Consider the following 27,437-nt stretch of genomic DNA (forward strand, 5'->3'; position numbering starts at 1 on the left):
CAAAAGACTAAAAACACCGTAAATTCACTACCTATGGTTCATTACAAAACCATATTTTTCCCATGTATTGTTCAAGACCTCCCAAAGATTCTCATAGATGAGATCAGGAAAAGCAGCATCGACAAAAGTTGATCTGCTGGAGACACTAATATGTTCTTTAGTAGCACTTCCACACCACTCAGGCCAGATGTTTTGCAGACGCATGAACTATGGCAGTGCCAGGAGGATAGGGAGGTCTTAGGGGCAGAGATGCTGAGTGTAAGGTCAATGTGAGTGGCCTGGCCAAAGGCCAGGATCTGGACTCGGAGCCCCCTGGTCATATATAAAGGTAAGTATAAATACTTTATTCGGTGTATATGCCACCAAAGTACATACAAACAAACACAGTAAAAAGACATGTTTTCAAACAAGCATCGATAAAACGGCATCCCTGGTTGAAAGTTATACAATACATGCACAAGTTAGGCGCATTTCATTAAAAAGTTAAAAGAATTAAATTGTGATGTTGCCCAGTTACTGATAAAACGTCATTATACTTTATACAGTGCTTTAAACTCATCATAAAACCATCAACCCACTTCTAAACAGTAGATCTTACAATAACTGTCAGCTACAAATAGGGCTGCTCTTACCCTTTAAACAGTACTGGCTGAGTGCCTTAAAGCACTGGATCTAATAATCCAGCACCAATGAAGGAATTTGGCAACTGCACAAACTATGTGCTCCTTGATCTCAGCTCTTAAAATCATTAGGGCCACCGGCCACCATACATTGCCTAACCTCCAGCTGACTACAAATTGGCAAGATCCGCTGTGACCTCAGTTTGGTGTATCTGGGCAAATGAAGAAAAAGTGCAATAAATTCTCCTTACTGTGCTGGTATGCTGGAAAATCCATGTTCTGATTGGGTTTCCAGTTACTGCAGAAGTAGCTGAGTGGAAGTGTGCCATGCCTAAATTTTACATAAAGTCACCTAGCTAATGGGACCATTATGAAATCAAAAAAGGACTCATAACTGCATTGAATTTTTAAATAAAAAAAAGGCCATGTCTACTACTTCTCACCTCTAGGGCCCATTTACACGTCCAGTTTAATCGTGTTCTTGGCAAAATTCAAAGGGCGGTCAGTATCATACCAATAGTTTGCCAGGCCAATTTCAAATAAGGTGTCCTTAACAAAGCATAACCATCCAATATTTAGATTCTTATCTAGCTCTACCACTTCATTAAGGGCATCATTGTAAGTGGCCATGGCGGGTGTTGATCCCAGCCTCCTCCAAAACTACAGCGGTCTTAGTTGGGCCTTGTGGATAATAGATTTGACCCCCAGGTCCCAATGCAGGGGTAGCAATGGTGTGCTTTTAAGAAGACCAACCAAGGACATCAAAATTATGTTTTCAGCTTTTCCCAAGGTTGACAATTCTGCAGAACCACAAAGTTCAGCTCCATACAGGGCATCACCTACTATCTTAACACAATAGACTTTAAGTGCAGGAAATAACTGCTTAGTTTCTGAAGCTTGGAACACCCTCTGTATTCCTGATACATGGTGGGATATGTTCAGACTGCTTTTGTTTATCTGAGATGACCACTGCATAATACTTGTCAACCTAATAACTAAATAATCAAATTCGGACACTTTTTCAAGTGCCTTCTCAATTTTACTGTTCCTCTAAAAGACATGTGGATTGAGGGCCATAAACTTAGATTTAGAATGGTTTATTATCAATCCTCTTTCTCCCTACAAAAGGCCTTGAACCTGTTAACCAGTTTCTGCAGACCCATAGGTGTTTTGGACACCTGTAAAGTGTCATCCCCAAACAACAGTAGGGAAATTAATCCACCTGCAATTTTTGGGTCATCACTGTCACAACTTCGAAGAGTGGTCACCACATCATTTAGGTATAGGGAGAACAAGGTGGGGGCAAGGACACAACCCTGCCGCACCCCTCTGGGGATTGATATGCGTTCTGTTAGTTCCCTTAAGGGGCCCCAGCCCACCTGTGCATAAGTATCCAGGTGCAGCCTCATCAGAATACTTAATATATCCACATGTACCCCATTATTCTTTAGGACAGCCCACAAATTGGAACGCGGGACCAGGTCAAATGCAGACTTTAGGTCAACAAAGACCAAATATAAGTGCAAGATTACGATCTTCCAACAGATGGCCAAGAATCCAAAGATCTGGTCAATAGTACTGATGTCTGTCTGGAAACCAACTTGGAAACTAGATAGGGCCCCAGCTTCATCAATCCATCCCTTCAGTCTGTCCAAGACCTGGCTGCAAAAAAAAATCTGAATAACATCAATCAGCCTAATGGGAATGTAGTTTAGAGGAGTGTCCCCACAACACTTTTTGTGGATAGGGACAATCAAGGCTGTTTCCAACTATCTGAGATCTCAAACCCCCTAAAATTGCATTAGATAGCAACTTTATATAGGTGGCCCAAGTCTCTGGGTCCTGTTGAAAAAAATCCCCTGCAACCCCATTCGGCCCTGACACTTTCCCCAAGGCAACACAGCTAATAGCAGATACAGATTCCTCTCTCTCAAATCTTAGTGATGAAGAGTATGCCTGGAGGCCCAAATCCTCCAGTGCACAGTCTCTCGAGAGACCCTGCAGCAAGCTAGAACAGGTCTTAAAAATGCTTACACCATGTTTTTGGCAGGATGGAACAAGAAATCGGATGCCTGGCACACTTGCCCCTATTGGATATGAGGTTCAAAAACCGTTTGGTGTCTCTAGATACCCCACTTTCATAAAGCTCCTCCCAAATCTGGCTTTCCTAATTGATGCAGGCTTTTGCCTAAATCAGTTCGTATGTCTTCCTCTGCAGCCTAATATGCACAGGATCCCCAGTCTTCACCGCTAATCTCAGGTTCCGTGGCAATCTAGCAATTCCTGGTGAACCACCTTGCTGTAACTGAGAGATTACCCTATAGCTTGTGCTAGGGGTGTCTTTGTACGAAACACTCACCCAAGAAACAGAAAAGTTTCTCATGAATCGCCATAACTCCCTGGGATAGGGCCTGTCTGGGGGCGTCAGTTTCCCAGGTTTCGATGGCCTTTCTAACAGCCCTTTCAGTCACCACCCCGACCTTCAGCCTAGATGAGATTTTATCCTATCTACGCCTACACCTGTCATTTGATGGGTTCAAGATAATAGAACAAGATAGGAAAACATGATCTTGGTGCCCCAACAAATTTATCAGTTTACATACAAGAGCACTGTGATCACTATCAGTCCTATTTATAATCATACTGTCATCCACATATTTCCATATGGGCAGAGAGACCAAAATACAAGTGATTCTGCTAGAACAATTCGGATGATTATGTGTGTGAGATGTATGCAGATCAGACCTAGTGCACCGATTACAGGCCCTCATCCCATGTGCTTACGTAAATGGGAGCATTTGATAAGTATCCTCTGATCATCTTTTCACCAGTGGAAGGTTAAGAGAGGGAACCTCCCTCATTCCTTGTCCTCCTCCTCAGTTAGTACATGTCCATCAGTTACCATGGATACGAAGGTGGTATTAAAATCCCATGCAATGATGACTATCAAAAGAGGCACATTGTTCTTTATGCGCCCTCAGTTGTTTGAGGGTAATGGACTCTCTGCCACCTCTGATTCCCCTATTATAAACATTGTACAGTAAGACCTCTGTGTTTGTCCCTGTTATTTTGATGCTCTGAATATGCGGAGAAGGAACATGTAAAGAACACACTACTGCACTAAGGGAATTATGAGTCGATATCACCAAACCACCCGAAGGACGCCCTTTCCCCACGGTAGTTGCTGGCTCAAAAAAGCTAGCAACGCCAGGTCTGTGGATGGAGCCCATTCTCTATGTCTCTTGCAACAAACAGATATCAAATTGGTCCACAAAAGCTTCCCACTGTTCGTCACCCATTTTAGAGCTCATCCATGCTACGTTCCAGGATAAAATACTAATATTACTTAGGGTCCGGGCATGGGTATCTATTACCACCATATCCTCCTCTCTTTGTAAACATGGATGGGGTGGTTGCATAGGTCGGGACCACTATCACAGATATATGCCTGGTGCATTAATCTGGAGCAGAGGTCTTCAATCTGGGGGTCGCGACCCCCAGGGTGGCCGTGGAGTCCTGGAAAGGGGGTCCCGCATTCCCCCAGCTGATTGTTAAAATGGCTGAGATGAACTTTGATGTATTGAGTCTCCTGTGCTGTGAAAGCCACAGACAGCTAAGGAGGCCTTCACACCAGGGCGCCTGCTTCCTGAATTAAATGCAAATGTGCTCTACGAGCTGATCTGAAAACATAAAGGGTAATCTGCAACTGTTAAGGATGCTGGCGAGCGAGCTGATCAAATCACTCACAGCTTTTTGATGACAAACATTTATTCTTTTTTAGGGGTAGTGCAAAATGTTAAGAAGTGTGTGTGCTTTTGATTGTAGTTACACAGCACTTACTTCACCTGGAGGTGTTGAAGGGACAGCTATTAAAAATAAAAAGGTATTGCATATGCTCTGGTATTACTTAAATCTACATTTTGGAAGCAAAGTTTTATCTTAAACCTCTTTGTAGTGGCCTATCTTATACGGCGTGTGCATTAACTGATAGAAGTTTCCTAATGCACTACAGTGCATTTCTCAACAAGTAACAACTTTCTTTTGTTTATTTTTCATTAAAGCTGGATGTTATTCTATATGTAGCTACCTGACGGTGAAAGACTTAAAAACAACTTAGAATATTTGGGGGTTTATTTATGAGAGGCTTGAGCTGCTGGAGCATCACTTTTTTTATGTTCCTGCGGCACAAGCCTTTCAATCATACGTATGAGGTGACACAAAGCCACCCTACGTGGTTTTGAATGGCCTCATAGATATGGAGTAAAGCAAGGCAGTGCAAGCCACTGCATTGCCTTACTTTGCGTCAAGGAGCGGTCCAGTGGGCTTCATGGTGGGTGTCCCCACGCAACACACATGGATTTTGACACTGCCCCAGATTTACAAAATCACGTAAACTGGAGCAGTGCCAAAACCTTAGGTCTCCCCGGAGCAGGCATGATGAGGAGACATGTTTTAATTTCTCCTTGTTTTACCTCTTTCCATGTGGGCTGCTATCTGCCGCACATATAGAAAGAGGTACACTGCTTCTCTGGATTGTTTTTGTGCAGCAAGGTGCCCCTTCCTGCACAAAACAATCCTGGCTACGTTGGTGCTAGGCAGCAATGTGTGTGCCAGCGCAGGAGGAAAGGACAGTAATGCACTGAATTTCATAAATACGGGCCATTCCTGCCCTTTTGTATTGGTGTAGGGCAGTGTAGCAAGAAGACCTGTCACTGTCCTACACCAAATCCTCATAAATGAGGACCTTTGTTTTTAGCGACACCTTTGGCCACGCACCCACACTCAATGACCTTTGGTTTGCTAAACACTGTTTAATATTAATATTATTTCCTCACCGTAAAAATGATTTGCAGTGGGAAATGGGGACATTTATTATTGACGATGATGAGGAGTACCAGGTTCTAGAAATGTTTGTTAGGAGGGGGTCCTTAGACCTAAAAATCTTTGAGAGAGGGTCCCGGCATCACAAAGTTTGAAGACCTCTGATCTAGAGGGCCTTACAGTTCTTACATAGAAAATGGGTGCTGGCCCTGAGTCAATCAACCTGTGACAGCCCAGAATCTCTTCTGAGCCGATTTGCACCAATGCCAGTACTAGAATCACATAGTGGCCGGGGTGCTTGTGCTGGGTTGACTTTAAACTTAAACTGCATAAGAGTACTTTCTGGGAGGGATTTTCTGCAACTCCAATCACACAAGCCCATCCACTAACTTGAAACTTTTCAAGCTAAGCTCAATACAATCGGTTTGGCCCCCTAACCAGGATGGGTCATGAAATCTTTTGGTTTAAATAATATCAGCCCTGATTACAGAATAGCAGTTCCTAATATGCCTTACGTACTGGATGCACTTATTGATTTAGGACGACTCGTCCTCCTTTACCCCTTGAGCCAGCTTTGGGACATTTAGCAGAAGGAAGCTATGCAAACCAGTTCCGTCCTGGTCCATACTGTCTGCACCAACCCCCTTTGGCCTCCATGTGAAAGCAGATGCCCATCACTAGACTGCTCCCTTTCACTTTTTCATGATTCTTGCTACTCTACTATTGGACATGAGCCGTATTAGGGCCAGGAGGAGAGGGTTGGCTGGAGGAGAATTTTGGGAAGCGTAAGTTAGAGTTGGTTGTATCATGTGGGTCCTCAGGGTAGGTGCGAGATTAGTTGCTAAAGGACAGTCCCTCTTTTTGTATTGATCATCTATCAATCTTCAGTATGCTTTATTCACTAGGGGGGGAGTGGGGGCTGCTGTCCACTCACAACCACTTCAGCTCGTTTCAAGTTCTCAACCTCCCTCACCACAGACACCATTTGGACTCCGCTCCATTACCTCATCCTGTGGCCACTCAATTAGGGATATAGCTCGAAACAGGTCGACTCCCTCATTAGGGCTTGCCTTTGCACCTGGGACTATGGAGTCACGATAGGCCTCATAAACTGCGCACCCTTCCCTATCATCCCCCTTGGCTACCTCTTCATTATGCAGAACTCTGCTGCATGACAGTCAAAGCAGCAAATCTGTTAGAGCAGACATTAACTAGCTCTAAAGGAACGTGGCCTTGACTGGAAGTGCCATTTGTGAAGCATCCCAGATTCACCTCCGATAGGCTTGGTTGTATGTTGTTAGCCCTGTCTCGGTTTAGGGAGGAGCACTGATGACGAATCCCCTGCTTAGATACAAAAATTTGGGCTAACTTTCCATCCACCTTACAATTATTGCCACCTTCCTCGCTTTTGGACCCCCCTAACAGAGCTTCGCCCTCTTCCATAATAGTGTCAATGTCTTCCAGCATTACGCTAAAGATAGGCTTCAAAGCACCATCAGAAGGAGCAGTATTCAAACTTTTCCTCCGTTTCCCGAGAAGCTGATCCACCGCTTTGCGTTTACCCATACTAGGTGATTCTATGTCGAGGCAACCTCTGTGGAAAAGGGGGCAACCAACATCCAGCTGCCACTGAAGAAGTAATAGTAATAATCCAGCAATGCCAAAGATCCAAAGGGTTACAAAAGGCCAGAGCCAAGGGGTGGCCCTGCCCTCCCTCTTCCTGTTGCTAACGGGTGCAGGATGGGCCTACTCTAGGCCCAGGCTTTGCGGGGGTGTGGCCCCCACATGTCCAGCATTGCAGGAAGGCAGAATTAACTTTATAGCGCTCAGGTGTTGCTGGCTGGTGATGAGGGGCTGCCTCCTGGGACCCTCCCCAGTGCAGGTTGGAACTTGGGGGTCCCTCAGGCTGTCTTCGCAGTGATTCTGCACCGCGTGAGAGCAGAATGCACTTAATTGCACTCAGGTACTACTGTGGCTGGCTGGCGATGAGGGGCTGCCTCCTGGGACCCCCCCACAGAGCATGTTGGGACCTGAAGTGCCTCAGGCTGTCCTCATGGTGAACATGCGTCACAGGAGGGGAGAATGTGCTTTATAGTGCTTAGGTGATGCTGCTGCTGGTGGTTAGGCGTTGCCTCCTTGGACTCCCCCAGTGAAGGTTAGGACCTGAAATCCCTCAGGCTGTCCTCGCAGTGATCCCGCATCGTGGGAGGGCAGAATGCACTTTTTAGTGCTCAGGTGCTGCTGCTGCTAGCTGGCGATGAGGGGCCGCCTCCTCGGACACCCCAGTGCAGGTTGGGACTCGGAGTCCCTCAGGCTGTCCTCTCCATGATCCTTGCAGTAATATATAAAATAGGCTCTGCGTTCACCAGCCCTTCTCACTAAGAAGCCTGTCCCTACAGCCACAGCTTCCTGGTAAAGCCAACCCATGCTCTAGACTCAGCACACATTGCTACTTAGTATAGAGTGCAAAACAAAATTTTAGTTTAAGCTAGTTGTGCGAATGAACATCTTGTTGTTTCAATGTCAGGCAGTGAGGGTGTGCTTCCGCTGGAACTGGGGTTTACCTTGCAGATATTGGGCATCTCTTGTCAGCTGAGTCCAAGGCATGGAAGCAGCAGAGTCCTAGTGGAGCAAACTGTCACATGGCAGAAGGCCTCCCCAACACCAGCAGAAGATGGAACAAAAAGAAGGGGCCAAAATGTTTTGCTTATTTTTGCCTTTGAGCCCAGTCACGATGTACATTTGCTTGCTAGGCTCATCACTGGTTACATTTTATTTTCTATAACTGCTGTGTGCTATTTCATTTACACGCTTTTATTATTTGATAGAGTAATTCTAGGTCATATGTTATATATTCTTAAAGTGTGACATTTAGAGAACAGCACAGTGACTCTGGATAATTTTGCAGGGAAATTCACATGCCTCTATCCTCACCCTATGTCACATATCATGGGTTACTGATTCTCAAAATAACTTTAAAATCTTATAAAAATCAGGCTCACAAGCCTCTAGAGCAGAATGGAGCTTCAGTCTAGAGAAAGCCTCCATGACAGTGTACACCAAGTTCCCATTATCTTGCTTACTATACCATTCTATTGAGGCCAGCAGCATAACAGAGATGGGACTGCTAGATCAAGGGCAGAGACAGCACACTGGAAAAAGATATGCAATTAACAGCTATGTGTGCTTGTCATTCAGAGCGCTCTTATTTATGACATGATTCTGGTCAAACGTAGGCATTAGTTAGCAAAAGGAAAGAAGGGACTCCATCAAAACATACTGCACATTATGCTATCAAGTTTCATATTATTCACAATTTGTGCCTTTATATTATTCATCACAATTTGTATATCTGCAGTTAGCTTTTACACATATTATGCACTAAAATGGGCTTTAATAAAGATTATTAAAAATAACAATGTGGATTTCTTGAGTACGTATATCTTATGGGGAAAAAGAACCATTAATCTACTAGAAATATAAATGTATTCCTGACAGACTTTGGCAGGATCTAATTGTTTGTGTGATACTCATCCCGAGGTAAGTTGCGGGAAATATGTGGGTCACAGCCTCTTTGCTCCTTCTAATCAAGATGGTAACTACCTTGGTACATACCTAAGCTTGCCTGAGGGCCAAGAAGGATCTACTGAGCCTTCTTTACAAGAAAACATGTAAAAACATATCAAATACCAGAGGTGAACTGCTAGAAGGAGGGACAGCAAATGCTTATAGCCAGCCAAAGTAGAAAGAAGTCAAAGCATTTCTTAATACCAACTAATCAGAGGTCATAGGCAGAGTTGGGTGAGCAGCTGAAAGCTCGAGTTAAGTGAAAGCCTGATGCCTGTCTGTGGCTCAACCAGAGGTCCTCTTGTAACCTCGAGTCCAAAACAGTTGAGTTGTTATGGGAGGTGACCAAACATAGGAAATAAGCTGTGAATCCTGTCCTCGGCAGCTCAACATCCTATGAATCCTGGCAAATCTCTGGGAAAAAAGTGTAACTTTTTGTGTGTGTTTGTTGTGAAGCGCTTTATGCCCTTGGGCAAGGTTTGTGCTATGTAAAACTGCGCTAAATTGCATTTTCTGCTTTTCACCAACACTCTAATCTCACAGACCAACAATTAAATGCTTAATTGTGGCTGAATTGCAGTGTGAAACTGAAAAACTGGGGACTGATCCTGGCTTCCATGCTTAACCAAATTGTGCAATCATAGGCACCTCCTTTAATTCACTAAGTCTCCATTTGTGTTCATTATCACTTATGAGAGCACTTTCAACAATGTACATTTTGGAAGTCAACTGTAAAAAAGAAACCTCTTCTGTTTGATTTAATAGCCTACAATCTTGCTCCATCTATAATAAGAATTTAGGCTACATGTATGGTACACATGACAACTGACTTGCCTCTGAGGCTCAGATTTACAAAGATATCATGCAATGTGGGTGGCTGTGCTGCATGAGAAGGAGAGAGCAGGAAATGAACAAATCTACTACAATATGGCACTGTCCTGCTCTTTCCCTAGTACTGGCGCACTATTAAGGTACCCAGCTCCACACACAAAATCTTTGCAATAAAGTGTAAAGTTTTCTGCATCATGTCTAGCATAGGTTTGTGTGTACCTTTCCAGCACAATATACTATGCTTAGACTATAAAACTTGTCTCACTCTTAACCTGTTTTATAGTGCAGAACACATGCAAAATGGGAAACGTTAGGAGAAATAAAAGCATTTATCATTATTAAGGCCAGCTTTAAAGAGGTGTTATTTTTTGCCGCAAAGCCCTGTCTACTTTTGATTTTAGATAGGGCTCTGCATCAAAAACCATGAGTGGTTGCATGGGAGCGCAATGTACCACCCATAGAACGCCACAGATGCAAAGTAATCCAAAGCGGTGCAAAGCTAGTTTGTGTTACTTTCTGGTAACTTTTTTGTTAAATCTAAAATAAATATTTTGTGCAAGTTTCCAACACTTTTGTGATGCAAATCCAGCACAAGATATTAGTAAATCTTCCCTGAGTTCACTAAAAGCATTTTCATCAGGGCTGGTTGTGGGTGGGTCAGTGGGGGTCCTGGGGTCAGGCGGCAGAGGAGGAACATTTCTCAGTTGGTGCTTACAAACACTTTCAATATATATTGCTCAATGCAGAGATATAATATGATGTACTAAGGCGAAACATTTTGTGCGTTAAGAAATAAACTTTTTTTAAAAAAATTTGAGGGACCATGTCATGTTGTAACATGATTGTTGTTGCAAGATTTACACAGCAAATATTTTCAGTTCGGATTGTGCCTAGGCTCTTACAGCTAGAGACAACCCTTGCCTAGTCTCTCCTGGTTAATTTTTTGGCTTGTCCATCACTACTTGAATACAGACATAAGAGAAGAGGAGTGGGGGGATCAGTGTGGAATGGAGATAAGAGGAAAGGGAGGCTCAGTATGGAATTGAGAGCAAATTAGGGGCAGGCTTGCTTTCTTCCTCTTTATTGCTGGCAAGCTTGCTCAAAGAGAAAAGGGAACAATTGTGGGAATGTAGAACAGTGGGAACTGACAGGCATGCCTTCTCTTTATTGCTGCGAAGAAGAACCAGACTACTGGAATAGAAATGAGGTGAGGAAAGTACTCTTTCTTCTTAGGGAATTATCTATGAACGTCATCACAGGGATTACCCTATCAGGGTTATTTGGGAATTTATTATATTTAAGAACACTGCTTAAAGTGTCGCTGGAGTGAGCCTTTTAGGATGGTGAAGTAAGGCTTTTCATGATATGCACACTACTACACAAAGTAACAAATTAATAAGGTAGAGGTTCAAGACAAAATGCTTGATGTTTTATTGAAAGTTACAGTTTTAAGAAGAAGGAGAACTAGGTGAGGAGACCCCTTTAGTCACACGTGCCTAATATATATGACACTATTGAACATCCTGAAAGATTTAAAGATACCAAAAGGCTTGGAGACACACCATCAAATACAGAACGCAAACAGCTGCTATACTTACATAAACTGATTTTTTTTAAATAAGCACATTACAGAGAAAATTATAGAAAACTGCTCATTCTTTACCTGAAATTGTTGCAGCCGAGAACCACACCTACAATGTTTTTGCCAATGTCGTGAACATCTCCTTTTACAGTGGCTAGTACTATTGTTCCATGATAAGGATCCTAAACAGACAGAAATAAATATTTAAAATGAAGGCATTTGTAAAGGAAATGGTTTATAGTGAGTTAATTATGGAGATAACTAAATTATTGTAATATTAGTTTATAAAGGTTCTCATAAAAAACACGCACTACTCCATTGTGTTTCCTTTAGCCTTACTATTTTGAGAATAGTGCCATGATGTTCCATGTTAATTTAGAGTTAGCACAAATCACTCTGAGATCTTGGGCTTCATTCACATCCTTTGGTGGGGATTAGACCCCTTAGATTTCTTTGACTATTTAGAGAATTTTGGGTACCCTTCTAGAGAAGGCAGTTGCATACTACAACAAGAAGGTAAACTGGCAGGATTCATGGAAACACACATAACTGTTCAAGTTGCTTTCAAAAGAGGGATAGGGTGACTCTGGTTGTTAAATTTCAAGTCTGAATGGTGAACTTTCTCTGTAAACCTTTATTGATCCTATTCAATATTGATATGGCTTTTCTAAAAGATCGGAAGAACTAATTGAAATATCTATATGTGTTCCAGACGCGAACAAGTACACAATGGACAGAAGGTGGAACTGTTTACCCTGTACCTATGGATCTCTCCACAGCTTTGACTGTGTGAACAGAGCCGAGCTGTAGGCGACAATGAGGGGAAAGATTTAAGACTTATCAGGTTTGATCTAATTACACAAAGGTTTATCTTCTCCAGGTAGATGGACAAGTTATTTTCTCCCAATAATGTACTATTGACCAGACCTGCTATCTCTTCACAAATACAACACGTGCAGAAATACATGCATGTATGAGATTGCATTCAGAAGTGTTCTAGTTCAGTCGTGAGTGCTAGACAGCACCAAACTGGTCCTGCGGAGCAGCCTGTAGACATCACCAGAAGTAATGACAACATAAATGTAATGTTTGCTGCTCAAAAGGGAAGTTAGCGTAATTCGACAGAGGACAGTATGAAAATATAGAGCTAGCGATCATTGAGAAGTAAGTTCCATAGTTAAGCTGCCTAGACTCAGAAAGCCCTTCCACCTCTACGGGGTCTCACCTTTAATAAACACGTTTCGATATTCAGCAGTTTGTGACCTGGAATAAATGGTCTAAACATCCTGGACAGGAACACCTGCAAATTATGTGAACAGCTCTTGGAAACTGATGCAGCTGCAAATGTGAGAGCTGCAGACATTGTCAGCATGTGAACTGCCTGCTGTGCCACCTAAACTTCTAATGTATTTGGAGTAAAGTGTGACTGGCATCCACAGATCAAAGCAGCCTAGCTGTCACTCTTTACTTCAGGAATTCCTCCAGACACTAATCTGATTGTGAGCTAAATTGTTTCAATTTATCAAAAGGCATTTCAATCGGGCATGCATAAGCATTACACCATTATAGAAGGACTGGGCTAGTGCTAATTTCCCAACCAGCTTGGCCAGGACATTGAGTGCAGAACCCAGAAGAGCACAATTGCCATATTTTGATAGCAGGCAAATTCCAAGACTGTTCTGGCTATCGCTACAGCTTTCAAACCTGCAAGTGAACTTGTCAAAACAACCCTTTTCAACAGGAAGGAACCCTACTTTTTCAAATTAAACAGATCACCCTAAGTAAGCCTTGTATCCTACAAGTGGCACATGCAAGAATTTAATGTTGGCCTGTACCTACTGTGACTAGCCCCTAAGTGCTATTTTTAGAGTAAAGGGTTGCAGTTGTTTCACTGAGAAAAACTAAAGTTCAAAATAAAATACTACCTCAGCTAACTCCAGTTTGTGATAAGCAACAAAAATGATTCAAACACTATTTGTAAAATTCAATTCACTGGTGAAGTCAGATGTTTTATAATTATTTAGGAAACATTACTTTTAAAAATTAGACATTGTCCATTAGAACTGCTAGTAAGCTAATTACCATGAGCTGCCAGCAGCTATCCCTTGTCAGTGCTGCTCCCACACCAGAAACAACAGGTAAGGCATTTTTTCAGGAAGATCTGCATTTGTGCTATGTGAGTCATATCAGCTCGGGAAGGACAGTATTTATGGTTCATTAATGCAAACTTTATTATTGGTGTGAGCGCTATTGATGTACTTTGTAAGGTCACACTGCACTACTGACAGTGGTTCCAGTAAAAAAACAAGCATTTGCAATACAATGGGATTTGTGTTTGCTTGAATTAGAGCTATTGGCGTTTTAAAATCCTAACCGGACTTTTCTTGGCCTAAAAACTGAAAAGCAGACACACAAAAGGAAACAGAAGTTCGCTCGCAGTGAAACTCGCAAAAGTGGAATTATCCATGTAACCGGCAAAAGTGCAATTATCCATGTAAAAGGGTTGATGTCATGCAAAGCACTTGATTACTGTCCAGCTAGATCTTGCCGCCTACGAAATAAAAAGAAAAGGTCGACCAAAAACCATACAGAAATCATCGAGCGTCGAATATTTTCAGTAGTTGGTCGGTGCGCTTGAAGAGGGCTACACACCAAAAAAGGCATAATGTGTGCATGTCTTTCACTACTGAAATCAAGCAAATTTTTTAAGGGCAAGCTCACGAACCAACCAAACTGACGGGCGTGACATGGGCGTAGTTAAAAGCCCATAGAGAGATTACACCAGGGAGAGAGTGCTTTGCGCTTGACCCTAAAAAAAGGTACACACGTTTCAGAATGCTCTCTGATTAGATGCACATGTTTGCAGAAGATTGTAGTCAAGATTGATGATTCTTTGCTTTCAAAATTAAATGATCAGAAAAAAAGGAAAGTAGGAAAACATTTTGCTAACTTACTGTGAAATTTTAGGTGCTAGTTCTTTGAAGCATCACTTAGTAAAATGTGCTGATTCATGCTAGTATTTCCAAAATATTCATAGTGGAAAATCAGTGTAACCCTTTTCAAGTAGATTATGGGAAACATAAAAATAAACAAGCACTACCAAAGCCAACTGATCCCACACTGGTTGTCTGTCTTTTGTCAGTGTGAGTCTTGTTTTGACATGGCTTTTGTAACACTTAATTGCTGTGGGAGCTGCCAGGCCTTCACCATTGTAACAAACATTGGCAAAAAGCAAAAACAAAAAAGGTTTTTGGTCTCAAAAAGCATGTATTGCCACACGAGTTACCTGCAATGAACACAACTACTTTGGGTGCCAATATTCTCCTTGTGGTAGAGCAGAATGCTATAACTCACAGTAAAACCAGCCGATAAGTAGAGAGAGAAATATAATATTAATAAAAACAAAATGTCTGGAGGATGCCAGACCTAATTAGGGACCCAATTCCTAAAGAAAGTTGCAGAAGTGAACCAATAGTATACCGTATTTACCGGCGTATAACACGCACCTCATTTTAAGAGGAAATTTCTGGAAAAAAAACCTTAAATTTATATCGGCGTATAACACGCACACATAATTTGCCCCCTATTTTCAGGGAGAAAAAGTGCGTGTTATACGCCGATAAATACGGTATGTCTTTGCATTAGTGCTTTCATTAATTAACAAGAATTTACAGAAATAGAGCCGGAAATTGTAGTCCAAGAAAATATTTGTGAACTGTATTTTAGCACAAGCAAATATGCATGTGTAGATTTGCTCATGCGAAAATCTATTGAGCGTTTACAAGTTCACTTTACCTCTAACCACTTTTTTGCCAACCCTGGAAGAACTTCTACTTCTGCCATTGTCAGGAGTAAATTTCCAACCTTTTTCAGTATAGGAAAAGATTAGAGAAAAACTGGTAAAAATCATCAAAACATGCACGTTAGTAGGTTTGCACAGACTCAAAGGCATGCCAGCCCTGGAACTATTGCTTACTTCTTCCTCCAGCTCCCATATGTATACCTGTAGATCTGTGGAAATGTGGCAAAATAAGGAAACTGTTATAGTAGGGCTTGAAATTGCTAGTATTCGAACCCTACTATAGTATTAGCCCTGGCATAATCAGAGAGGCTTTAATCAGAGCTCCTACATAATCAGATTGCTGCCATAATTTGTTGCCGCACTGCATGGCACCAAAGGCAGATTTTCTTTACAGGACAAGCTGATTTAAGAAGCAACCAATCCCATGGACAAGTAGATATTTGATTAATTTCCACACCCCTGGGCCAGAGGGACATAAAATACTGCAAGAGGTCTTTTTTATGGAGTGCCCCAGCTGACCAGTAGTAGCTGGACCTGGACTGGGACCTGCTAGTGGATTCTGCTGGAGAGCGCCCTGGCTCCTAATCGCTGTCCCTGAGGTCCCGGAAGCCTTAGAATAGACCAACAGGATTGGCGCAGAACACCTGAAAGCTGGAACTTCGAAAATATTTGAAATTTGAAGCTCTTTGAAATTTCGGTGTGACCTCATAGCAATGGTTTTTCGCTTTCAAGAGGCTTCATCAGGCATAGCTTCAGGCTTAACCAACTAGAAGACTTTGAGTTGTATAGCAAAAGACTAAAGGCCAGATGTATGAAACTGAGGTTGCACAAAACTGGCCCCAACCAGTAATTTTGTGACCAATGTGAAATTTTGAGAGCCAACCTATGTTCAAATTGGTTGTTTCACATAATTCAGATCGAAATCAGACCTATCTCAACAATATTCAAGAAGTAGGTCACAAACTATGACTCACAATAAGAAAAAGTTTAAGACATTTTAAAAGTTTGTTTGGTGGAAGACAGTGGCCCCCTGGATTGCTGCCTACTTCTTAACCAACTTTTTTTTACATTTACAAATGGGAACGGGACCCAAAATGATCCCGCCGCTATTGCAAATTACTTGCCACACCCTGTTGCAAATCTGTATCAAAGCAATGGATAATACGTGGTTGAGGAACTACCTTCATATAACTTTTAGGCCCTGGGTGTGATGGCTTGTATCTGCAAAGGGAACTTAAGCATTACCACAGCAAAAGGGAACAGTGAAAGGTGAAGAGTATAGGTGTGGAGTCTTTTACAATACCTAAGTTCAGATACTCCTTAGCCAGGGAAAGGACAAAATACCTGATGAGCGGAACTCTATTCAAGAAAGGGCCAGCATCATGGTCACAACATCAAGAGGAAAACCTTCTGTGAAGGTAGGTGTTGACAGATTCGGTAGGACATTTATCTACAAGGACTATGTCCACCTTATCTTCGAAAAACAGCTAATTTGGGAATACATCAGCCTCCTTGCTTGCCAGGTCATGGCGATCATGTCTGTGTGCTATATTACCCTCCCCCCCACCTTTGTGAGTACAAATGGGATCTCAACAGAAACTGAATTAGAAGAGAGAAAATACAATCAACATTATTGTAGCAACAGGTTATCCTTCACCACTCTGATACAATCAAGATTATGTCTCCCTTGTGAAAATCAGTTGACTTTGAAAGAAAGAAGTGGAGGTGTATTGGAGACTAAACTTCCCATAAGCAGAACTTAGAGCATTTGTCATTTGCATCTGTGGGAAATAGGGCCCTGTCTGATGTCAAATCCTCTCCAAGATATGACTCTCCACCACCAACTGGTTGACTGAGGAGCCAGCTAACATTCTCTTGGCCTACATATGAGGACTATCCAAGTCACCTATCCGAGCTACAGGAGATTTTGTGCATCAGCACCCCATTCCTAAGAGTTAGGCCGTCACTACAAAAACCAAAAGTAACTACCACTCCCCTATTTTATATGTAGCCCATAGCTATGGTACAGTGAGTACTTACGTAACAGTTCACTCTCATCAACCATCTTCGTGACAACAGACAGTAGGCACGTGGCTGGTACAACAAAGGATGCAAATTCTATCCTGAACTTAAAACTCCAAAATAAGGAAATCAAAACCAACTACTCAGGTATTAACACACATTAGGCACCAACATTTTGGATTTAGTTGATAGAATCTTTCAGACATTCCCACAGCTTTCGTGCCTTTTGCAGGGGCTTGAAAACTCATCTTTTTAAGACCACACACATCACAGAAAAACTGCTAAGATCCTCAGCCCACTAGCCCCTATACAAAGTTGATTGTTTTCTAGTTAGTGACAATGCATTTTTCTCTGCTATCACTTACACATCTCTGCTGAGTGTAACAATATCTGCTGTTTATCGTAATGCGCTCAGCTGCCAAAGAGGCAATTTTGTTCTCTAAAACATAATAAGTTAAGTAATATAATGGGGCTCATTACAAGTTATCCCATGAGAATTAGCAATATCGGTGACAGCAGTAAATACAGAAGGCGGGCAAAAGGGGCATTAGAAGGTACCCTGAGGGAACATTCTGAAATTAGGAATTGTCTGGAAAATTTGAAAAATTGTGTAAGGAAATAGCTCCCTGTTGCAGTTACCCCCCACTTTTTGCCTGATACTAATGCTGACTTGACTGAGAAGTGTGCTGGGACCCTGCTAACCAGGCACCAGCACCAGTGTTCATTCACCTAAAATGTACCATTGTCTCCACAATTGGCACAACCCTGGCACCCATGTAAGTCCCTTGTAAGTGGTACCTCTGGTACCAAGGGCCCTGATGCCAGGGAAGGTCTCTAAGGGCTGCAGCATGTCTTATGCCACCCTAGGGACCCCTCACTCAGCACAGCCACACTGCTTGCCAGCTTGTGTGTGCTGGTGGGGAGCCATGCAAACCTCACACTGCCTGTGGCATAGGTAAGTCACCCCTCTAGCAGGCCTTACAGCCCTAAGGCAGGGTGCACTATACCACAGGTGAGGGCATAGGTACATGAGCACTATGCCCCTACAGTGTCTAAGCAAAACTTTAGACATTGTAAGTGCAGGGTAGCCATAAGAGTATATGGTCTGGGAGTCTGTCAAAAACGAACTCCACAGCTCCATAATGGCTACACCGAATACTGGGAAGTTTGGTATCAAACTTCTCAGAATAATAAACCCACACTGATGCCAGTGTTGGATTTATTAAAAAATGCACACAGAGGGCATCTTAGAGATGCCCCTTGTATTTTACCCAATTGTTCAGTGCAGGACTGACTGGTCTGTGCCAGTCTGCTGCTGAGAGACGAGTTTCTGACCCCATGTGGTGAGGGCCTTTGTGCTCTCTGGGGAAAGAAACAAAAGCCTGCTCTGGGTGGAGGTGCTTCACACCTCCCCCCTGCAGGAACTGTAACACCTAGTAGTGAGCCTCAAAGGCTCAGGCTTCGTGTTACAATGCCCCAGGGCACTCCAGCTAGTGGAGATGCCCACCCCCTGGACACAGACCCCACTTTTGGCGGCAAGTCCAGGGGAGATAATGAGAAAAACAAGGAGGAGTCACCCACCAGTCAGGAAAGCCCCTAAGGTGTCCTGAGCTGAGGTGACCCCTGCCTTTAGAAATCCTCCATCTTGATTTTGGAGGATTCCCCCAATAGGAATAGGGATGTGCCCCCTCCCCTCAGGGAGGAGGCACAAAGAGGGTGTAGCCACCCTCAAGGACAGTAGCCATTGGCTACTGCCCTCCCAGACCTAAACACACCCCTAAATTCAGTATTTAGGGGCTCCCCAGAACCTAGGAAACTAGATTCCTGCAACCTAAGACGAAGAAGGACTGCTGAGCTGAAAAACCTGCAGAGAAGACGGAGACACCAACTGCTTTGGCCCCAGCTCTACCGGCCTGTCTCCCCACTTCAAAAGAACTGCTACAGCGACGCGTTCCACAGGGTCCAGCGACCTCTGAAGCCTCAGAGGACTACCCTGCATCTAAAAGGACCAAGAACTCCCAAGGACAGAGGCTCTGCTCCAAAGAAGATACATCTTTGCAACAAAGAAGCAACTTTGAAAGAACACACGTTTCCTGCCGGAAGCGTGAGACTTTGCACTCTGCAGCCGACGCCCCCGGCTCGACTTGTGGAGAACCAACACTACAGGGAGGACTCCCCGGCGACTGTGAGCCCGTGAGTAGCCAGAGTTGCCCCCATGAACCCCCACAGCGACGCCTGCAGAGGGAATCCAGAGGCTCCCCCTGACCGCGACTGCCTGCTTCTAAGAACCCGACGCCTGGTAAGGACACCGCACCCGCAGCCCCCATGTGCTGAAGGATCTGACCTCCAGTGCAGGAGCGACCCCTAGGTGGCCCTCTACCTTGCCCAGGTGGTGGCTACCCCGATGAGCAACCCCCCCTTGCCTGCCTGCATTGCTGAAGAGACCGCTAGGTCTCCCATTGAACTACACTGCAAACCTGACGCCTGTTTGCACACTGCACCTGGCCGCCCCGTGCCGCTGAGGGTGTACTTTTTGTGCTGACTTGTGTCCCCTCCGATGCCCTACAAAACCCCCCTGGTGTGCCCTCCGAAGACACGGGTACTTACCTGCTGGCAGATTGGAACCGGGGCACCCCCATCTTCATTGTTTTCCAGTGTTTTGGGCACCACTTTAACCTCTGCACCTGACCGGCCCTGAGCTGCTGGTGTGGTAACTTTGGGGTTGCCCTGAACCCCCAACGGTGGGCTACCTTGGACCCAACTTTTAACCCTGTAGGTGGTTTACTTACCTGCAAAACTAACAAACACTTACCTCCCCCAGGAACTGTTGAAAATTGCACTGTCCAGTTTTAAAATAGCTTATTGCCATTTGTGTGAAAACTATATGCTATTTTGCTAATTCAAAGTTCCTAAGTGAAATACCTTTCATTTAAAGTATTGTTTGTAAATCTTGAACCTGTGGTTCTTAAAATAAACTAAGAAAATATATTTTTCTATATAAAAACCTATTGGCCTGGAATTGTCTTTGAGTGTGTGTTCCTCATTTATTGTCTGTGTGTGTACAACAAATGCTTAACACTAGCCTCTGATAAGCCTACTGCTCGACCACACTACCACAAAATAGAGCATTAGAATTAGCTCTTTTTGCCACTATATTACCTCTAAGGGGAACCCTTGAACTCTGTGCATGCTATTTCTTACTTTGAAATAGTGCATACAGAGCCAACTTCATACATTGGTGGATCAGTGGTGGGGTACAAGACTTTGCATTTGCTGGACTACTCAGCCAATACCTGATCACCCGACTAAATTCCCAAAATTGTCATTTGAAACTGATTTTTGAAATTTGAGCTATTTTTCTAAATGTTTAAAAGTCCTGCTAGGGCCTTGTGTTAGTCCCTATTAGCATTTCTTTTAGAGTTTAAAAGTTTTGTAAAAGTTTGAATTAAGTTCTAGAGATAGTTTTAGATTCTTAAAAAGCATTCCAACTTTTAGAGAAATAATGTCTACTGCAGAAGAGACGGTGGTGGAGCTCAACCTCACCCCTTACCTGCATCTTAGGATGTCAGAGTTAAGGACTCTCTGCAAAATCAGAATGATAAAAAATGGGTCCAACTCTACCAAAGTACAGCTCCAGGAGCTTTTGGCAGAGTTCAAAAGGGACCACCCCTCTGAGGATAATCCTTCAGATGGGGAAATTAGTGAACCGGAGGATGACTTCCCCCCTCCTGTCCTAAATAGGGAGAACAGGGTCCCTCAAACCCTGACTCCTCAAATCATAGTCAGAGAGACTGGTTCTTCCACAGGGGAGACCAGTACCTCTGAAAGCATTGAGGGCAACCTCAATGAAGAGGACCTCCTGTTAGCCAGGATGGCCAAAAGATTGGCTTTGGAGAAGAAGCTCCTAGCCATGAAAAGGGAAAGAAAAGAGATGGGTTTAGCTCCCATCAATGGTGGCAGCAACTTAAATAGGGTCAGAGAGAATACTGACATCCTAAAAATCCCCAAAGGGATTGTAACAAAACATGAAGATGGTGATGACATCACCAAATGGTTCACAGGTTTTGAGAGGGCTTGTGCAACCAGAAAAGTAAACAGATCTCACTAGGGTGCTCTCCTTTGGGAAATGTTCACTGGAAAGTGTAGGGATAGACTCCTCACACTCTCTGGTAGAAATACAGAATCCTATGACCTCATGAAGGCTACCCTGATTGAGGGCTTTGGATTCTCCACTGAGAAGTACAGGATTAGGTTCAGGGGGGCTCAAAAATCCTCGAGCCAGACCTGGGTTGATTTTGTAGACTACTCAGTGAAAACACTGGATGGTTGGGTAACTGGAAATGAAGTGCATGACTATGTTGGGCTTTATAATTTGTTTATGAAAGAACACATTTTAAGTAACTGCTTCAATGAAAAGTTGCATCAGTATCTGGTAGACCTAGGTCCAATTTCTCCCCAAGATTTGGGAAAGAAGGCAGACCACTGGGTCAAGACTAGGGTAACCAAAACGTCCACTGGGGGTGACCAAAAGAAAGGGGTTACAAAGCCTCCCCAGGAGAAAGTGGGTGACACTAGAAATAAAGAAAAAGAGTCCTCTGTAGGCCCCCAAAAACCACAGCAGGTGGGTGGGCCCCAAGACACAACCCAAAACAAAGGTGGGTACCAGGGTAAGAACTGGGATGCCACTAAGGCATGGTGCCATAACTGTAGACAGACAGGGCACCACACCAAGGACACTTCTTGTCCCAAAAACAAACCCCCTAGCAAAATCCCAGGGGTAACCTTTGTAGCAATTGGGGATGACTCCTCAGATGAGGAGGTCTTCATAGCCTTCAACTGGAAAAAGGGCCCAACAGGTGAGTTGGAGATTCCAGAGGGAAGTAGACACTTCCACCACCTACTGGTGAATGGAATCCCAGCCACTGCCCTGAGAGACACTTGTGCCAGTCACACTATTGTGCATGACAGGTTGGTGTTCTCAAACCAGTACATCCCAGGTGAGACTGCCACAGTAAGAGTTAGCCCAGACAGGGTCACTGATAGGCCTGTGGCTTTTCTGCCCATAGAAGTGGGTGGGACTTTTAGCTGGAGAAGGATGGTAGTCAGTACAGACCTCCCCCTTGATTGCCTCCTTGGAAATGACTACCCAGAGGTTAGTCAGAGCCCAAGAGAGGAACTGGTCCAGTGCCAGTCCTCTCCCAAGGATTCTGGAGGTGCTACCCCTGCAGTATCTGCAAGTAGGCCCCAAAAGAAAAAGAAAGGAAAACAGAGTAGGAAAGGTGGACAACCTTTAGCCAAGGTTCCCACAAGCCAAGGAGATGCTGCTCCAGTAGGGGAGAACTCCAAAAATGGCACTGGTAAAGTCCAACCTGACCCACAAGAAGTCCTGGCTAGTCAGGCAACTGTTAAACCTGAGTGGGTGGCTCCTCAGTTAACAGAAGAAAGAGTGGAAGAAGGGTGTTTACTACACAATGTAGTAACCCCCCCACTCTTACACAGCAGACAGGCACCCTGAACCCAAAGAAGCCTGTAACTTAGCCCCTTCCCTTGCAGGTGAAGAGCTAAAGGTGAGGTTCTGGGCACTGACAGCTGTCAGTGGCCTCTGCTGGGTGTTAGCCTTTATGGCTGCACTATCCTTGGCATGGTGGTCTGACCCCATGCCAAATAGTAAGTTAGGCCCCCTGACCCTGTTGGTCATGATGGGGTTACTTCAGCTCTGGGTAACCTCTTTGGGTAAACTAGGGGTGAACCTGGCTAAGATAAGATTAGCAGAGGTGGATACCTCTAACCCCAAAATAGAGAGAATGGGCGAAGACATTAAAGGCACAGACAAGAGGCAATTCAGACTAGGTCCTATCACTGAGGAAGTGGGTCAATTCCCCAGAGGGAATGACCTGAACAGGAGGATGTAAGGCAGAGTAGGCCCTGCAACAAACCAGCCTATTTCTCACTCTTCCTCGCCTGACAGACTAGGAAGACTCTCCCAGCTTTGGCTGAGTCTCCTGGCCTGTGGGCTGGGGGTGGGCTTGTGTAAGGAAATGGCTCCCTGTTGCATTTACCCCTCACTTTTTGCCTGATACTGATGCTGACTTGACTGAGAAGTGTGCTGGGACCCTGCTAACCAGGACCCAGCACCAGTGTTCTTTCACCTACAATGTACCATTGTCTCCACAATTGGCACAACCCTGGCACCCATGTAAGTCCCTTGTAAGTGGTACCTCTGGTACCAAGGGCCCTGATGCCAGGGAAGGTCTCTAAGGGCTGCAGCATGTCTTATGCCACCCTAGGGACCCCTCACTCAGCACAGACACACTGCTTGCCAGCTTGTGTGTGCTGGTGGGGAGAAAATGACTAAGTCGACATGGCACTCCCCTCAGGGTGCCATGCAAACCTCACACTGCCTGTGGCATAGGTAAGTCACCCCTCTAGCAGGCCTTACAGCCCTAAGGCAGGGTGCACTATACCACAGGTGAGGGAATAGGTGCATGAGCACTATGCCCCTACAGTGTCTAAGCAAAACCTTAGACATTGTAAGTGCAGGGTAGCCATAAGAGAATATGGTCTGGGAGTCTGTCAAAAACGAACTCCAGAGCTCCATAATGGCTACACTGAATACTGGGAAGTTTGGTATCAAACTTCTCAGAATAATAAACCCACACTGATGCCAGTGTTGGATTTATTAAAAAATGCACACAGAGGGCATCTTAGAGATGCCCCCTGTATTTTACCCAATTGTTCAGTGCAGGACTGACTGGTCTGTGCCAGCCTGCTGCTGAGAGACGAGTTTCTGACCCCATGTGGTGAGGGCCTTTGTGCTCTCGGAGGACAGAAACAAAAGCCTGCTCTGGGTGGAGGTGCTTCACACCTCCCCCCTGCAGGAACTGTAACACCTAGCAGTGAGCCTCAAAGGCTCAGGCTTCGTGTTACAATGCCCCAGGGCACTCCAGCTAGTGGAGATGACCACCCCCTGGACACAGCCCCCACTTTTGGCGGCAAGTCCAGGGGAGATAATGAGAAAAACAAGGAGGAGTCACCCACCAGTCAGGACAGTCCCTAAGGTGTCCTGAGCTGAGGTGACCCCTGCCTTTAGAAATCCTCCATCTTGATTTTTGAGGTTTCCCCCAATAGGAATAGGGATGTGCCCCCCTCCCCTCAGGGAGGAGGCACAAAGAGGGTGTAGCCACCCTCAAGGACAGTAGCCGTTGGCTACTGCCCTCCCAGACCTAAAAACACCCCTAAATTCAGTATTTAGGGGCTCCCCACAACCTAGGAAACTAGATTCCTGCAACCTAAGACGAAGAAGGACTGCTGAGCTGAAAAACCTGCAGAGAAGACGGACACACCAACTGCTTTGGCCCCAGCTCTACCGGCCTGTCTCCCCACTTCACAAGAACTGCTACAGTGACGCGTTCCACAGGGTTCAGCGACCTCTGAATACTCAGAGGACTACCCTGCATCTAAAAGGACCAAGAACTCCAGAGGACAGCGGCTCTGCTCCAAAGAAGAAACATCTTTGCAACAAAGAAGCAACTTTGAAAGAACACACGTTTCCCGCCAGAAGCATGAGACTCTGCACTCTGCAGCCGACGCCCCCGGCTCGACTTGTGGAGAACCAACACTACAGGGAGGACTCCCCGGCGACTGTGAGCCCGTGAGTAGCCAGAGTTGCCCCCACAGCGACGCCTGCAGAGGGAATACAGATGCTCCCCTGACCGCGACTGCCTGTTTCTAAGAACCCGACGCCTGGTAAGGACACTGCATCCGCAGCCCCCAGGACCTGAAGGATCTGACCTCCAGTGCAGGAGTGACCCCCAGGTGGCCTTCTCCCTTGCCCAGGTGGTGGCTACCCCGGGAAGCCCCCCCCCCTTGCCTGCCTGCATCGCTGAAGGCACCCCTAGGTCTCCCATTGAACTACACTGCAAACCCGACGCCGGTTTGCACACTGCACCCGGCCGCCCCCGTGCCGCTGAGGGTGTACTTTTTGTGCTGACTTGTGTCCCCCCCGGTGCCCTACCAAACCCCCCTGGTCTGTCCTCCGAAGACGCGGGTACTTACCTCCTGGCAGACTGGAACCGGGGCACCCCCTTCTCCATTGAAGCCTATGTGTTTTGGGCACCAATTTGACCTCTGCACCTGACCGGCCCTGAGCTGCTGGTGTGGTAACTTTGGGGTTGCCCTGAACCCCCAACGGTGGGCTACCTTGGACCCAACTTTGAACCTTGTAGGTGGTTTACATACCTGCAAAACTAACAAACACTTACCTACCCCAGGAACTGTTGAAAATTGCACCGTGTCCAGTTTTAAAATAGCTAATTGCCATTTGTGTGAAAACTGTATATGCTATTTTGCTAATTCAAAGTTCCTAAAGTTCCTAAGTGAAATACCTTTAATTTAAAGTATTGTTTGTAAATCTTGAACCTGTGGTTCTTAAAATAAACTAAGAAAATATATTTTTCTATATAAAAACCTATTGGCCTGGAATTGTCTTTGAGTGTGTGTTCCTCATTTATTGCCTGTGTGTGTACAACAAATGCTTAAAACTACCCTCTGATAAGCCTACTTCTCGACCACACTACCACAAAATAGAGCATTAGAATTATCTCTTTTTGCCACTATCTTACCTCTAAGGGGAACCCTTGGACTCTGTGCATGCTATTTCTTACTTTGAAATAGTGCATACAGAGCCAACTTCCTACAAATTGCATAATATCTATCTGGCTATTCTTCATTTCTCACTATAGTTTTTCCCAGACAGTTTATATACTGTCAGCAGCCGAAGTGTCAGAGTGAAGTACACCAGATAATCAGTGTTCCTGTGGATCTTGTAGTACCGATGGAACAGTAATCCTCATCACCAGCCCCACCTGAATTATTAGGGAACTCATAATGAGGCACTTAATGTTTAGAGAGGATATGGAGATAACTGGAGAGACAAACTATTTTCACTTCAGCCAAATCAAAGAATACCAGTAAACACTGCAGTAGTAGTATAGATATTAAAGCCAGCTTTCTTAGTTATCCTTATATTTACTAATAGGCAAAGAGAAAACAGATGTACTTTGAACAAGTGCCAGTTTATCTTTTTATCAGGCACATACCCTATTTAATAGAAGCTAGGGCCAGATGTATCAAAAGATTTTGCATTTGCAAATGGTGAGAATTGGGTAATTTCACAGTTTGCGAATGCAAAATAGCCTTTCACAATGTATGAAAGGCATTTCAGTCCCATTTTAGGGAATCACAATTTTTTTTGCAATTCTCTAAAATTGCGACTCCAAATAGGGAATCGCATTATGCGATTCCATAAATAGAAAATTGCAAAAAGGGAAATTCCAATTTGTGATTTCCTATGCGCATTTAACAAGAATGTTCTAAATGCGAACTGGGCATTTAGTAAATGCTATTACCATCAACTCCAAGTTGATGATAACCATGTGAAATTTTGAAAATGCATTAAAAAATATATTTTTTAAAGTGCCGTGTAGCGCACACGTGCGTGTATGCGCTTTACATGTGCACACATTTTTTTGGGGGATCCATCATAGGGGGCCTTAGGCCCTCAGCACCCTTGGTTTTGCATTTCCTAATTTGCAAATTCCTAATAGGAAATCACAAATTAGGAAATGCAAAACCATTCACACCTACAGGCCTTCAGACCCATAGGAACGAATGGACTTGCAATCCCTAATAGCCATTCCCTAAAAGCAATTGCGTTTCTGTAGGAATCGCGATTAGGGAATCATTATTATGTTACATTGCATTTTGCATTCCCTAAATAGCGATTTATTTTAATTCGCTATTTAGGGAATGCAAAATGGGATTGTAATTATGCACTTCTTCCAAGGTGAGTATTTAATATCTTATGATCTCTGATGTATGCTTGTAAATCTGAACAAAAACATCTAGAAAACCAAAACTAAATACATAGATAGCTGCTTCTTTTCTTCAAAACGAAACAGCCAATCTTGCCAAGTGAAACACAACTTATCACTCACACGAGAGCTTTTGATCTGGCAAAATAAACCTACTACCCAAGTGGAATCTTTTACCTCCAGCCTCATCCCAAGTGCCTTTCCACTGTGCTAAACTACTTCCTACACCTGCCACGCTTTATAAAGCACTAGCTCAATTCACACTCTCAGCCAGCACGTTTTATTTCTAATAATCCTCTAAAATCGGTCTCATTAGTAAC

At 44.2% G+C, this 27,437-nt stretch overlaps 1 protein-coding gene across 1 annotated transcript in view; it reads right to left on the reverse strand.

The window, feature by feature from the left end:
- MTR (5-methyltetrahydrofolate-homocysteine methyltransferase) overlaps nucleotides 1-27,437 on the reverse strand; it is a 484,998-nt gene that overhangs the window by 159,634 nt on the left and 297,927 nt on the right. The window contains exon 22 of the mRNA XM_069234453.1: nucleotides 11,503-11,603. Within this exon, the coding sequence (XP_069090554.1) occupies nucleotides 11,503-11,603 (101 nt within the window). The remainder of the gene's footprint in view (nucleotides 1-11,502; nucleotides 11,604-27,437) is intronic.

This window comes from Pleurodeles waltl, chromosome 5, assembly GCF_031143425.1.
Source record: "Pleurodeles waltl isolate 20211129_DDA chromosome 5, aPleWal1.hap1.20221129, whole genome shotgun sequence".
NCBI lineage: Eukaryota > Metazoa > Chordata > Amphibia > Caudata > Salamandridae > Pleurodeles > Pleurodeles waltl.